Source organism: Pseudochaenichthys georgianus, chromosome 9, assembly GCF_902827115.2.
Source record: "Pseudochaenichthys georgianus chromosome 9, fPseGeo1.2, whole genome shotgun sequence".
In the NCBI taxonomy this organism is placed as follows: Eukaryota; Metazoa; Chordata; class Actinopteri; order Perciformes; family Channichthyidae; genus Pseudochaenichthys; species Pseudochaenichthys georgianus.
This window is the reverse complement of record NC_047511.1, coordinates 44,849,971-44,862,486: the sequence shown is the minus strand read 5'-3', so window position 1 is coordinate 44,862,486 and position 12,516 is coordinate 44,849,971. Positions and strand designations below refer to the sequence as shown.

The following is a 12,516-nucleotide window of genomic DNA, read 5'->3' as shown; positions in this document are numbered from 1 at the left end:
ATCAGTATGTAGTGTCTCTACTTTAAAGAGTCCCCTCCTGCTGATGTTCAGGTGTATATCAGTATGTAGTGTCTCTACTTTAAAGAGTCCTCTCCTGCTGATGTTCAGGTGTATATCAGTATGTAGTGTCTCTACTTTAAAGAGTCCTCTCCTGCTGATGTTCAGGTGTATATCAGTATGTAGTGTCTCTACTTTAAAGAGTCCTCTCCTGCTGATGTTCAGGTGTATATCAGTATGTAGTGTCTCTACATGTCTCCATGCTTTAATGTTGGAAAAGCTCTTTATTCTTCTCATACTGCTGCAGCACCTCTTTTCACCCTCTGTCTGAAACCAGAGCCCAGTCTGCTCTGATTGGGTAGCTGGCCGGCTCTGTTGTGATTGGTCAGCCGCTTAGAGATGTCCCGCCCCTTAGCCTACAATGTGTTGGAGCGCTAGCCAATAGAAGCTAGATAGAAATAGAAACGCCCTCTGGAGGGAAAACATGGATTTTATCCTTTGCAGACCATTTACATTTAGAAAAACCTATAGAACACACTACAGGAAATGGAAAACCACAAACAGCAGGATGGGTCCTATCTTTAAAAACGTGTGTGTGTGTGTTGTGTGTGTGTGTGTGTGTGTGTGTGTGTGTGTGTGTGTGTGTGTGTGTGTGTGTGTGTGTGTGTGTGTGTGTGTGTGTGTGTGTGTGTGTGTGTGTGTGTGTGTGTGTGTGTGTGAGATGCTTACTTCAATTTCTTTGCGTCGTTGCCCCTGGACTTCTTGATTTACCCGGAGCTTTTCCCTCATCCTCGCCTTGGAGGCCTCCAGTCTTTGCTTGCTGGTGTTCCAGGACGTTGTGAGGCTGCTCCTCTCATTTTCAAACGGCCCTTTCTCTTTGACCGCTCGATTCAGTTCCTCTTGGAGACTCACATACGTCTCCCACAGCTGCAGGGAGAAGGTGGTTGTTTCGATACAAATCAGACAAGTGTCTCCATAATCACTGGAACCTACACTGTAGTCTAGAATGCAGCAGAATCAGGAGATTTAGGCGAATGTAGGGAAGTGTAATCAATCAAAATACTGCAATTAAAACCTTTGTCCATTGTTGCCGAGTCCAAGTGAAAAGCATACAGTACTGGCCTTAAATGGGCTTATCACACATATGATATGCTGATGGCATATTGTGTACATGAAAACGATAAAACAACTTATGTCCAAACTCACTGCTTTAACACTGGGTTAGGGTTAGGGTTATTATTAATGTCATTACCAGCTCCTTCAATACTTCAAAAAAGCTTTTTTACCCAGAACATTTGAATTGTCCAAAGTGGAGGTAATCATTTTCATCGTGTGCTCTCTTTATCCAATGGTCGCAACCCATTGTAGTAAAAATCCGCCCACTGAGACATATATGGCCACTTTCTGTTAAAACTGACATTATGTATTGTTAGCCTTTATTTAACCAGGTGAAAGCCCCTTGAGATCAAAAGATCTCTTTTTCAAGGGTGACCTGCAGGTCCTGAAAATGCAGTCTCAGCATCCCCAATAACCCCAAAACAACTCCAATACTATCCAAATCACTTGGGCTATAATCCCATTTATTTTAATTAACGCAATGTATGCTAACTGTGCAAATTGCCTAACATATGCAAGTTAGCATCCGGCAGTTCCTATGTGCTGGAGACCCGTACTATACATTTCTAACATAAAAACTTTGGGGCACTTAACATTTCCGGGTTTACTAAGCTAGCAAATTGACTCAGTCGCTAAATTACATTACAAGTTACTTGTTAGACGCTTTAATCCAAAGCGATTTACATACTCAATACTGTGGACAATCCCCACAGGAGCAATTTGGGGTGAAGTGTCTTCCCCAGGGACACAACGACATGCAGTGGGGTTTGAACCTGTGACCCTGATCCGAACACGAACGCACAGCCCACTGCACCACACGCCACGCTAAATGGTCTTAATGAATCTCTCAGCTCTGACCTCATCCTTGCTTTTCTCTGCCTTTGCAGGAGAGTTCTCCTCGACCGCTTTGCCTTGCATCTCTGGTTCTCCTTCGGCCTTGGGAAAATACATTAAAAAAACATAAATAAAACCTCCAAATAAAGCAGATTTCCGTCATTATTGTGATAAAAACAGATTAACAGACACGTGTACTCACCATCGTGAAATGTTGTACAGACACAGACAACTTTAAGCAGTTGAAATGAAAAATCTGAACCCAACCGAATAACAGATTCAAAAGATGCACTGCCATGGAAACCATCACCAGATATTCCGTTATTTTTTGATTTCTTTAAAGACTCTCTCCTTCTATAAAACAAAGCCGTTAGTAGCCGTTAATAGATAGCCTTAGCTAAAGATATCAACTTACACATTGTTATATTTTATAATAGTTAAAGCATTAGTATATAAAAGAAAATCCAAATAAACTTCCCTTTCTCCAAGTGCAACATTTAAGTGATGACCTATTTAATAATAATAATACAATACTGTTAGTTATAAATGTTATATGTTCTTTAATTTACCATTTTTTGTTTTACTTCTGACGGTTCATTTCTCCCTTCCATACATTTAAAGGTAGGGTAAGAATGGAGAAACCAGCTCGAGTGCGCTAGAATTTGAAAATACGCAGCCGAAAAAAATCTGCCCCTTCCTTCAGACTTCCTCACAGAGCCCCTCCTCCAACACACACGAACGCGCACATGACCAATGAGGGCACGAGATAAGTTTGTGCACAGACGGAAGGCTGACAGGCAGGCAGGCCATCCAGTTACTTTAGCCGGCTCAGATGATTGGTCGTGCTTTTTACAGCGCCACGGCTTCCAGAGGTGAACTATTTGTATGTATTTATTGTCAAAGCATTTAAGATATCCATTGCTCTCGGGATGTTAAGTGTTTCTGAAGTGAATTACCTACCCCACCTTTAAATTACTAGGTTTGTCCATTGTGAGTTGATTAAGATATTATCTTTAAGCCAATTCCTTTCAATTGGTTTAATAATTGCTATTCTTATCAGAATAAATTGGTGGGAATCTTTTTGTGTATTGTCTATTACACAGACTCTTTACTGTTGTTGTTGACCTTTTAGCTTTAAAGTAATCATTGTAGTATACTGCATAGCTTTCAAGAAAGAAGGGATCATGTACACAACCATCACAACTCCAATTAAACTCCAATTCGTGTTCTCATTTGGTACAATTTTATTGCCTACAAGTACATTTACACTTATTTTTCTTCAATTGTCCGACTTTTATCCATACAGTATATCCAATGTATACAGTACAGCTTTAAATTATGTTCAATCCTGAAGTATTTTTAGCTAGTTTATCAATATGATTGTTACAAAACAGTGCATATCACATCAACTGATCAATAATCATAAAACCGTGAAACTAAACTACTGTCGACAGGCATAATGAAGCTAGCTTCTCCAATATACTGCTCTTTGAAGCCCCTGTTGTGTTTTTGCACGCAGGTGAAGATAAGTACAAGATATTGTATACATCCAAAGTACATTTTAAAATCTAAAAACACATCCGGTTAAAGTTAGAGGGGAAAAAACACAGACAATTCCCGAAAGCACATCCTCTTTTATCGGCTATTTGACTCTAAATTGTACTTTGATTTACAAAATGAACATCATTATATATTAAAGAAGACTACAACATAGCATTTGGCACCATAACCTAATTAGGAAAATGTTAACAGCGTTAATAAAACAAGTAAGAAGCCGGTAATCTTCTCATAAGACTTCTCCACAATGGCTTCTTGTTGCTGAGATGCCCCCTGCTGGCCGCTTGAAGGACAGCAGATCCGTGTTGGCTTCAACTTCAGACTCTGCTGGTTTGTCTCTTGATCGTTTACTGCAATATAGATAACATATAAATTAATTATACAATCATTTATGGATTGCAGATTTCAGGGGGGACATAACAGTTATTTCAGGATACCTGCAAAAGATTAAGACATGTCAAAAAGTTAGGATGTTACAAACTGTGCAATGTAGGAAGTACCCATGTGTTACTTCAGTATAAGTAGCACCACTAAATTGTAAAAATACTCATGCATGCATTCAAAATCTAGCTATAGAAGTTTGTACATCAAAATATACTTTAGCACCAAAAGTACTTGCTATGCTTTTCTTTCAGAATCATATATAAATGTTAAAGTACTGGTTTATAACACAGCTGGTAAAGATGGAGATAACTTGATTTGCTTTGTATACTGATGTTGGATATTTTTTACTTATAATTACAGGTCATTATATGTTTATTCACTAGTTAATTTACATGTGAGACATCAACAAATATTTGAATGTCACTGTCTTAAACAAACTAGTTTCCGATACGTTCTTCTTCCGGACTTTGAACTGTATCCTATCAGAGAACTGAGAGCCCCATTTAATTACAAGACCTACATATAAATATCTAAAACAATCTAAAAAATGGGCCTCGATTAAGATCTTCTTCGACCTCGTTAAGATTTAATTTATTCTAAAGATCAAGTCTTAAATCAGACTTTAGTTCCACTACTTTTACTGTCGCTACTTTCACTATATTTTGATGATAATACTTTTCTAATTTCACTTGAGGAACATTTTGAATGCAGGACTTTTACTGTAACAGAGTATTCCTACACTCTGGTACTTCTACTTTCAATTAAGTACAAGATCTGAGTACTTCTACTTTCAATTAAGTACAAGATCTGAGTACTTCTACTTTTACTCAAGTACAAGATCTGAGTACTTCTACTTTCAATTAAGTACAAGATCTGAGTACTTCTACTTTTACTCAAGTACAAGATCTGAGTACTTTTACTTTCACTCAAGTACAAGATCTGAGTACTTCTACTTTTACTCAAGTACAAGATCTGAGTACTTCTACTTTCACTCAAGAACACGATCTGAATACTTCTACTTTCAATTAAGTACAAGATCTGAGTACTTTTACTTTCACTCAAGTACAAGATCTGAGTACTTCTCCCTCTTCTGGTAAATGTACTTCATTAAATGCCACCACTGAATGTGCTGAGATTACCCATAACCCCCCTTGGCTTTGCAGGTGAGCCAACTGGACTGGGTTACTCTTTAGCTGTGCAGTATAGTGAGGTGTCAAAGGGTTTACATTAGCTTATATATGAATGATTATCTTCTTGTTCTCTTCACCTGGGTTTCTCAATGTCCTCGATGCACTCTGGCAGACAGGTGTTCAGAGTTTCAGGAAGAAGAGACGCCACTAAACCAGATCCCACCGCCACGGCACAATAAGTGACCGCAGGGAGGAGGTGCCACACGTCCTCCAGCAGCATGATGAGCGGAGAGATGGAGACGCCCAGACGCGCTATGAAGGAGGTGAAGCCCAAACCGTTCTGTCTGGAATCAGAAAACCTTTATTAGTCCCGCAGCTGGAACATGTACAGCAGGGGTGTCCAAACTTTTTTCACCGAGGACCACATCCAGAACAATATACAAAGGGCTGGGTACTCACTCGGGGTATATTGCCTCATAAGTTCTGTGATAAGTTGGAAAAGTCAATCCAATGTGGGTAAATTATGCTTGATACTTGAAAATACTTGAATTGACTGAATTAACACATGAATACTGTGTAATATATTTCAACATAATATATTTAAGAAGTACAATATAAGACAAGCAGAAGTTTATTATACTCAAGTCATTATACTTTTTTAATTTGCTGAGTGAGGGCCGATTGAAAATGGTCCGCGGGCCGCAGTTGGCCACCGGGCCGTAGTTTGGACCAGGGTTTCCGCTAGGATTTTTTCTCGCCGGTCAAATGTCCGGGCAAAATTTATTTTTACCGGACTAATTTGAAACTTACCGGTCATATTTCAATAATAATAATAGTTGTGTAGCAGAGTTTCCGTTAGCAGGTAATTACCGGACTATGAGCGGATATGCTCATGCCGATAATGACCGGCGGCCGATCGATCGGAGCCTCCCTAATTATTACCAGACATGTTGACCGTCAGGTTTGAATTTACCGGTTTTTAATAAATGTTACCAGCTAAAAACCGGTAATTACCAGCTAACGGAAACCCTGACCTGAACATCAGCAGGAGAGGACTCTTTAAAGTAGAGACGCTACATACTGATATACACCTGAACATCAGCAGGAGAGGACTCTTTAAAGTAGAGACGCTACATACTGATATACACCTGAACATCAGCAGGAGAGGACTCTTTAAAGTAGAGACACTACATACTGATATACACCTGAACATCAGCAGGAGAGGACTCTTTAAAGTAGAGACACTACATACTGATATACACCTGAACATCAGCAGGAGAGGACTCTTTAAAGTAGAGACACTACATACTGATATACACCTGAACATCAGCAGGAGAGGACTCTTTAAAGTAGAGACACTACACACTGATATACACCTGAACATCAGCAGGAGAGGACTCTTTAAAGTAGAGACACTACATACTGATGTACACCTGAACATCAGCAGGAGAGGACTCTTTAAAGTAGAGACACTACATACTGATATACACCTGAACATCAGCAGGAGAGGACTCTTTAAAGTAGAGACGCTACATACTGATATACACCTGAACATCAGCAGGAGAGGACTCTTTAAAGTAGAGACACTACATACTGATATACACCTGAACATCAGCAGGAGAGGACTCTTTAAAGTAGAGACACTACACACTGATATACACTTGAACATCAGCAGGAGAGGACTCTTTAAAGTAGAGACACTACATACTGATATACCTGATCATCAGTAGGATATGTTGTCTTTTTTAAAAAGGGACACACGTTTATTACCTTTGACTCGCTCTTCATGTCTCACATGTAGTTCCTTTATTTTCTCCTGATGTTCCTGTTGGTAACGAATATATAAAAACAAAGAATCAGCGTTTAGAAAATATCATTTTGAAAACTTAGGACTGAATTTACTTTTCCGTGTCCCCATGTGAGGATCTAAGGACAGAGGGGGTTGTTTTCATATTTTGTACAAACTGTAAAGCCCCCTGAGACAAATCTAAAATGTGTGATATTGGGTTGTATAAAAAATACACTTTGATTGATTGATTAAGCACAATTCTTCTGGTATTTACAAGTCAGGAATGATATTCAATCTATACCAACATATAAGAGTGGTTTGAATCAATTGGAAAACATATTAAAAGCTTCCTCTTTAAAGGAAGAAAGGGGGATTGCTAGCAATGTTAGTATCAAAAAAATAATATAGTGTGTGTTGTAAAAGCATCAGATGTTATCTCTTCTCTGTTAGCTGTAGGATAATACTTTAAGTGTGAATACTTCTACTGCCTGAATCTGCTTATGGTTTTCTCTTTCTTTGCTTCCTTTGTTCTGTTTTTAATTCAGCAGGTGAACCTATACGTTCATAAAATAGTGTGTGTGAGCTTAACTGTGTGTGTGTTAAACTTAAACGGAGCATTTTCTGTCAGCTCTGTCTTTATGTCTGCTTTTTTAAACTGTAGTATGTGCTCATGTGTTGGTGTGTAAGCTACTGCCTGAGTATGCTTCATGGTTTTCCTATCATTTCTGATCCTAAATATCTTAATACTACTTCTTTAATAATACACTTATATTCCTTTCATCTGATATTCCATTGCATTACATTTGAAATTGACGTTATCCAAAAGCAACAGAAAGTAATCGATTACTTTTACATATTGATACTCAGATTAGGTAACTGAAAACCCTTTTTTCAGGTAACTAGTAGTTGGAAGTGTGAAAATAAAAGCAATATTTGATCTGTACGTTGTGAGTTCTTACCAGCTCGAGCTTCCTCATCAGGATGTTAGCGCTGACTTCTTGCTCGGCTCTCTCCACCTGCAGGCTGCACTTCTTCTCCTGCATTTCCACCTCTGAGCACCCCTTCTTTATCTGACTTTTTGCCGCCATCTTCAGCTCACAGAGCTCTTCTTGTTGAGCCGTCTTTAATTCTTCCAGGTTCCGCTTTCGCTCCTGCAATCAATGATCAAATTGGGTTGATTGGGGGTGGAAACAAGTCATTTACTGCAAACACATAACGTTACAAAAAAACTAATTTGCTTCTGTTTACAAGATAGATAGATATATACTTTATTTGGGGGAAACATTTTTGTTACAGCATCAGTGTGTTCAGAAATTATAATAAAAATACTTAAAAAGTGGAATAGAGAATTAACAACTAAAAATGAAATATTATATGAAATATTATTAATTAAATGTTCTAAAAAAGTTTCTAAAAAAGTCAAAATACTGCAGTTAGTAGCAGGAATATATGCTTACACTACGGGAGCATAGACATACTTGTATAGGATAGTAAAAAAGGTACCGATAATATATATATTTTGCTCTATGAACCTGAAGAGCCCTTAAAAGTGACTTCCTGTTGCCTCGGGGGTAAAATGTGTCTTTATGACGGGATAAGAGGTAATTTAAACTATTTGCAACAAAAATAACACGGGTGGTTTTATACTATGGTGTGTGCGAAAATAGACGAAGATCACGACTTTATTTTTCAATTATGTGAGTTTAATTCTAATTTATAGCTCTGTGTGTATTACGTTCTGCACCGTTGACGGGACTACTGGAAGGGAAACTGAAACAAGTTATTGACTTTAAACTTTTGAAAAGGACATATTAAGCACATATGTAGTGTCTCTACTTTAAAGAGTCCTCTCCTGCTGATGTTCAGGTGTATATCAGTATGTAGTGTCTCTACTTTAAAGAGTCCTCTCCTGCTGATGTTCAGGTGTATATCAGTATGTAGTGTATCTATTTTAAAGAGTCCTCTCCTGCTGATGTTTCAGGTTGTATATCGTATGTAGTGTCTCTACTTTAAAGAGTCCTCTCTTGCTGATGTTAGGTATATCAGTATGTAGTTGTCTCTACTTTAAAGGAGTCCTCTCCTGCTGATTTTCAGGGTGTATATCAGTTATGTTAGTGTCTCTACCTTTTAAAGAGTCCTCTCCTGCTGATGTTCACGGTGTATATCAGTATGTAGTTGTCTTCTACTTTAAAGAGTCCCTCTCCTGCTGATGTTCAGGTGTATATCAGTATGTAGTGTCTCTACTTTAAAGAGTCCCGTCCGCACCTGCTGATGTTCAGGTGTATATCAGTATGTAGTGTCTCTACTTTAAAGAGTCCTCTCCTGCTGATGTTCAGGTGTATATCAGTATGTAGTGTCTCTACTTTAAAGAGTCCTCTCCTGCTGATGTTCAGGTGTATATCAGTATGTAGTGTCTCTACTTTAAAGAGTCCTCTCCTGCTGATGTTCAGGTGTATATCAGTATGTAGTGTCTCTACATGTCTCCATGCTTTAATGTTGGAAAAGCTCTTTATTCTTCTCATACTGCTGCTGCACCTCTTTTCACCCTCTGTCTGAAACCAGAGCCCAGTCTGCTCTGATTGGTTAGCTGGCCGGCTCTGTTGTGATTGGTCAGCCGCTTAGAGATGTCCCGCCCCTTAGCCTGCAATGTGTTGGAGCGCTAGCCAATAGAAGCTAGATAGAAATAGAAACTCCCTCTGGAGGGAAAACATGGATTTTATCCTTTGCAGACCATTTACATTTAGAAAAACCTATAGAACACACTACAGGAAATGGAAAACCACAAACAGCAGGATGGGTCCTATCTTTAAAACGTGTGTGTGTGTGTGTGTGTGTGTGTGTGGTGTGTGTGTGTGTGTGTGTGTGTGTGTGTGTGTGTGTGTGTGTGTGTGTGTGTGGTGTGTGTGTGTGTGTGTGTGTGTGTGTGTGTGTGTGTGTGGTGTGTGTGTGTGTGTGTGTGTGTGTGTGAGATGCTTACTTCAATTTCTTTGCGTCGTTGCCCCTGGACTTCTTGATTTACCCGGAGCTTTTCCCTCATCCTCGCCTTGGAGGCCTCCAGTCTTTGCTTGCTGGTGTTCCAGGACGTTGTGAGGCTGCTCCTCTCATTTTCAAACGGCCCTTTCTCTTTGACCGCTCGATTCAGTTCCTCTTGGAGACTCACATACGTCTCCCACAGCTGCAGGGAGAAGGTGGTTGTTTCGATACAAATCAGACAAGTGTCTCCATAATCACTGGAACCTACACTGTAGTCTAGAATGCAGCAGAATCAGGAGATTTAGGCGAATGTAGGGAAGTGTAATCAATCAAAATACTGCAATTAAAACCTTTGTCCATTGTTGCCGAGTCCAAGTGAAAAGCATACAGTACTGGCCTTAAATGGGCTTATCACACATATGATATGCTGATGGCATATTGTGTACATGAAAACGATAAAACTACTTATGTCCAAACTCACTGCTTTAACACTGGGTTAGGGTTAGGGTTATTATTAATGTCATTACCAGCTCCTTCAATACTTCAAAAAAGCTTTTTTACCCCAGAACATTTGAATTGTCCAAAGTGGAGGTAATCATTTTCATCGTGTGCTCTCTTTATCCAATGGTCGCAAACCCATTGTAGTAAAAATCCGCCCACTGAGACATATATGGCCACTTTCTGTTAAAACTGACATTATGTATTGTTAGCCTTTATTTAACCAGGTGAAAGCCCCTTGAGATCAAAAGATCTCTTTTTCAAGGGTGACCTGCAGGTCCTGAAAATGCAGTCTCAGCATCCCCAATAACCCCAACACAACTCCAATACTATCCAAATCACTTGGGCTATAATCCCATTTATTTTAATTAACGCAATGTATGCTAACTGTGCAAATTGCCTAACATATGCAAGTTAGCATCCGGCAGTTCCTATGTGCTGGAGACCCGTACTATACATTTCTAACATAAAAACTTTGGGGCACTTAACATTTCCTCCGGGTTTACTAAGCTAGCAAATTGACTCAGTCGCTAAATTACATTACAAGTTACTTGTTAGACGCTTTAATCCAAAGCGATTTACATACTCAATACTGTGGACAATCCCCACAGGAGCAATTTGGGGTGAAGTGTCTTCCCCAGGGACACAACGACATGCAGTGGGGTTTGAACCTGTGACCCTGATCCGAACACGAACGCACAGCCCACTGCACCACACGCCACGCTAAATGGTCTTAATGAATCTCTCAGCTCTGACCTCATCCTTGCTTTTCTCTGCCTTTGCAGGAGAGTTCTCCTCGACCGCTTTGCCTTGCATCTCTGGTTCTCCTTCGGCCTTGGGAAAATACATTAAAAAAACATAAATAAAACCTCCAAATAAAGCAGATTTCCGTCATTATTGTGATAAAAACAGATTAACAGACACGTGTACTCACCATCGTGAAATGTTGTACAGACACAGACAACTATAAGCAGTTGAAATGAAAAATCTGAACCCAACCGAATAACAGATTCAAAAGATGCACTGCCATGGAAACCATCACCAGATATTCCGTTATTTTTTGATTTCTTTAAAGACTCTCTCCTTCTATAAACAAAGCCGTTAGTAGCCGTTAATAGATAGCCTTAGCTAAAGATATCAACTTACACATTGTTATATTTTATAATAGTTAAAGCATTAGTATATAAAAGAAAATCCAAATAAACGTCCCTTTCTCCAAGTGCAACATTTAAGTGATGACCTATTTAATAATAATAATACAATACTGTTAGTTATAAATGTTATATGTTCTTTAATTTACCTTTTTTTTTTTTTACTTCTGACGGTTCATTTCTCCCTTCCATACATTTAAAGGTAGGGTAAGAATGGAGAAACCAGCTCGAGTGCGCTAGAATTTGAAAATACGCAGCCGAAAAAAATCTGCCCCTTCCTTCAGACTTCCTCACAGAGCCCCTCCTCCAACACACATGAACGCGCACATGACCAATGAGGGCACGAGATCAGTTTGTGCACAGACGGAAGGCTGACAGGCAGGCAGGCCATCCAGTTACTTTAGCCGGCTCAGATGATTGGTCGTGCTTTTTACAGCGCCACGGCTTCCAGAGGTGAACTATTTGTATGTATTTATTGTCAAAGCATTTAAGATATCCATTGCTCTCGGGATGTTAAGTGTTTCTGAAGTGAATTACCTACCCCACCTTTAAATTACTAGGTTTGTCCATTGTGAGTTGATTAAGATATTATCTTTAAGCCAATTCCTTTCAATTGGTTTAATAATTGCTATTCTTATCAGAATAAATTGGTGGGAATCTTTTTGTGTATTGTCTATTACACAGACTCTTTACTGTTGTTGTTGACCTTTTAGCTTTAAAATAATCATTGTAGTATACTACATAGCTTTCAAGAAAGAAGGGATCATGTACACAACCATCACAACTCCAATTAAACTCCAATTCGTGTTCTCATTTGGTACAATTTTATTGCCTACAAGTACATTTACACTTATTTTCTTCAATTGTCCGACTTTTATCCATACAGTATATCCAATGTATACAGTACAGCTTTAAATTATGTTCAAATCCTGAAGTATTTTTAGCTAGTTTATCAATATGATTGTTACAAAAACAGTGCATATCACATCAACTGATCAATAATCATAAAAACCGTGAAACTAAACTACTGTCGACAGGCATAATGAAGCTAGCTTCTCCAATATACTGCTCTTTGAAGCCCCTGTTT

The 12,516-nt window shown here is 38.9% G+C and overlaps 1 protein-coding gene and 1 long non-coding RNA gene across 2 annotated transcripts; both read right to left on the bottom strand.

Moving 5' to 3' along the window:
- Nucleotides 1-325: 325 nt before the first annotated feature.
- Nucleotides 326-2,258, bottom strand: LOC139434451 (uncharacterized). The gene is made up of 4 exons (XR_011643806.1): nt 2,150-2,258; nt 1,972-2,049; nt 727-924; nt 326-468 (listed from the first exon to the last, which is right to left on the bottom strand). It is a non-coding gene; the product is annotated as an uncharacterized lncRNA (long non-coding RNA).
- Nucleotides 2,259-3,173: 915 nt separating this feature from the next.
- LOC117452853 (dynein regulatory complex subunit 4-like) lies at nt 3,174-11,315 on the bottom strand. Its single transcript, XM_034091643.2, has 7 exons — nt 11,213-11,315; nt 11,035-11,112; nt 9,785-9,982; nt 7,767-7,958; nt 6,789-6,843; nt 5,156-5,362; nt 3,174-3,854 (listed from the first exon to the last, which is right to left on the bottom strand). Exons 1-6 carry the CDS (start codon nt 11,213-11,215, stop codon nt 5,331-5,333), a joined length of 558 nt encoding a protein of 185 aa, XP_033947534.1. The 5' UTR covers nt 11,216-11,315; the 3' UTR covers nt 3,174-3,854; nt 5,156-5,330.
- Nucleotides 11,316-12,516: the final 1,201 nt, after the last annotated feature.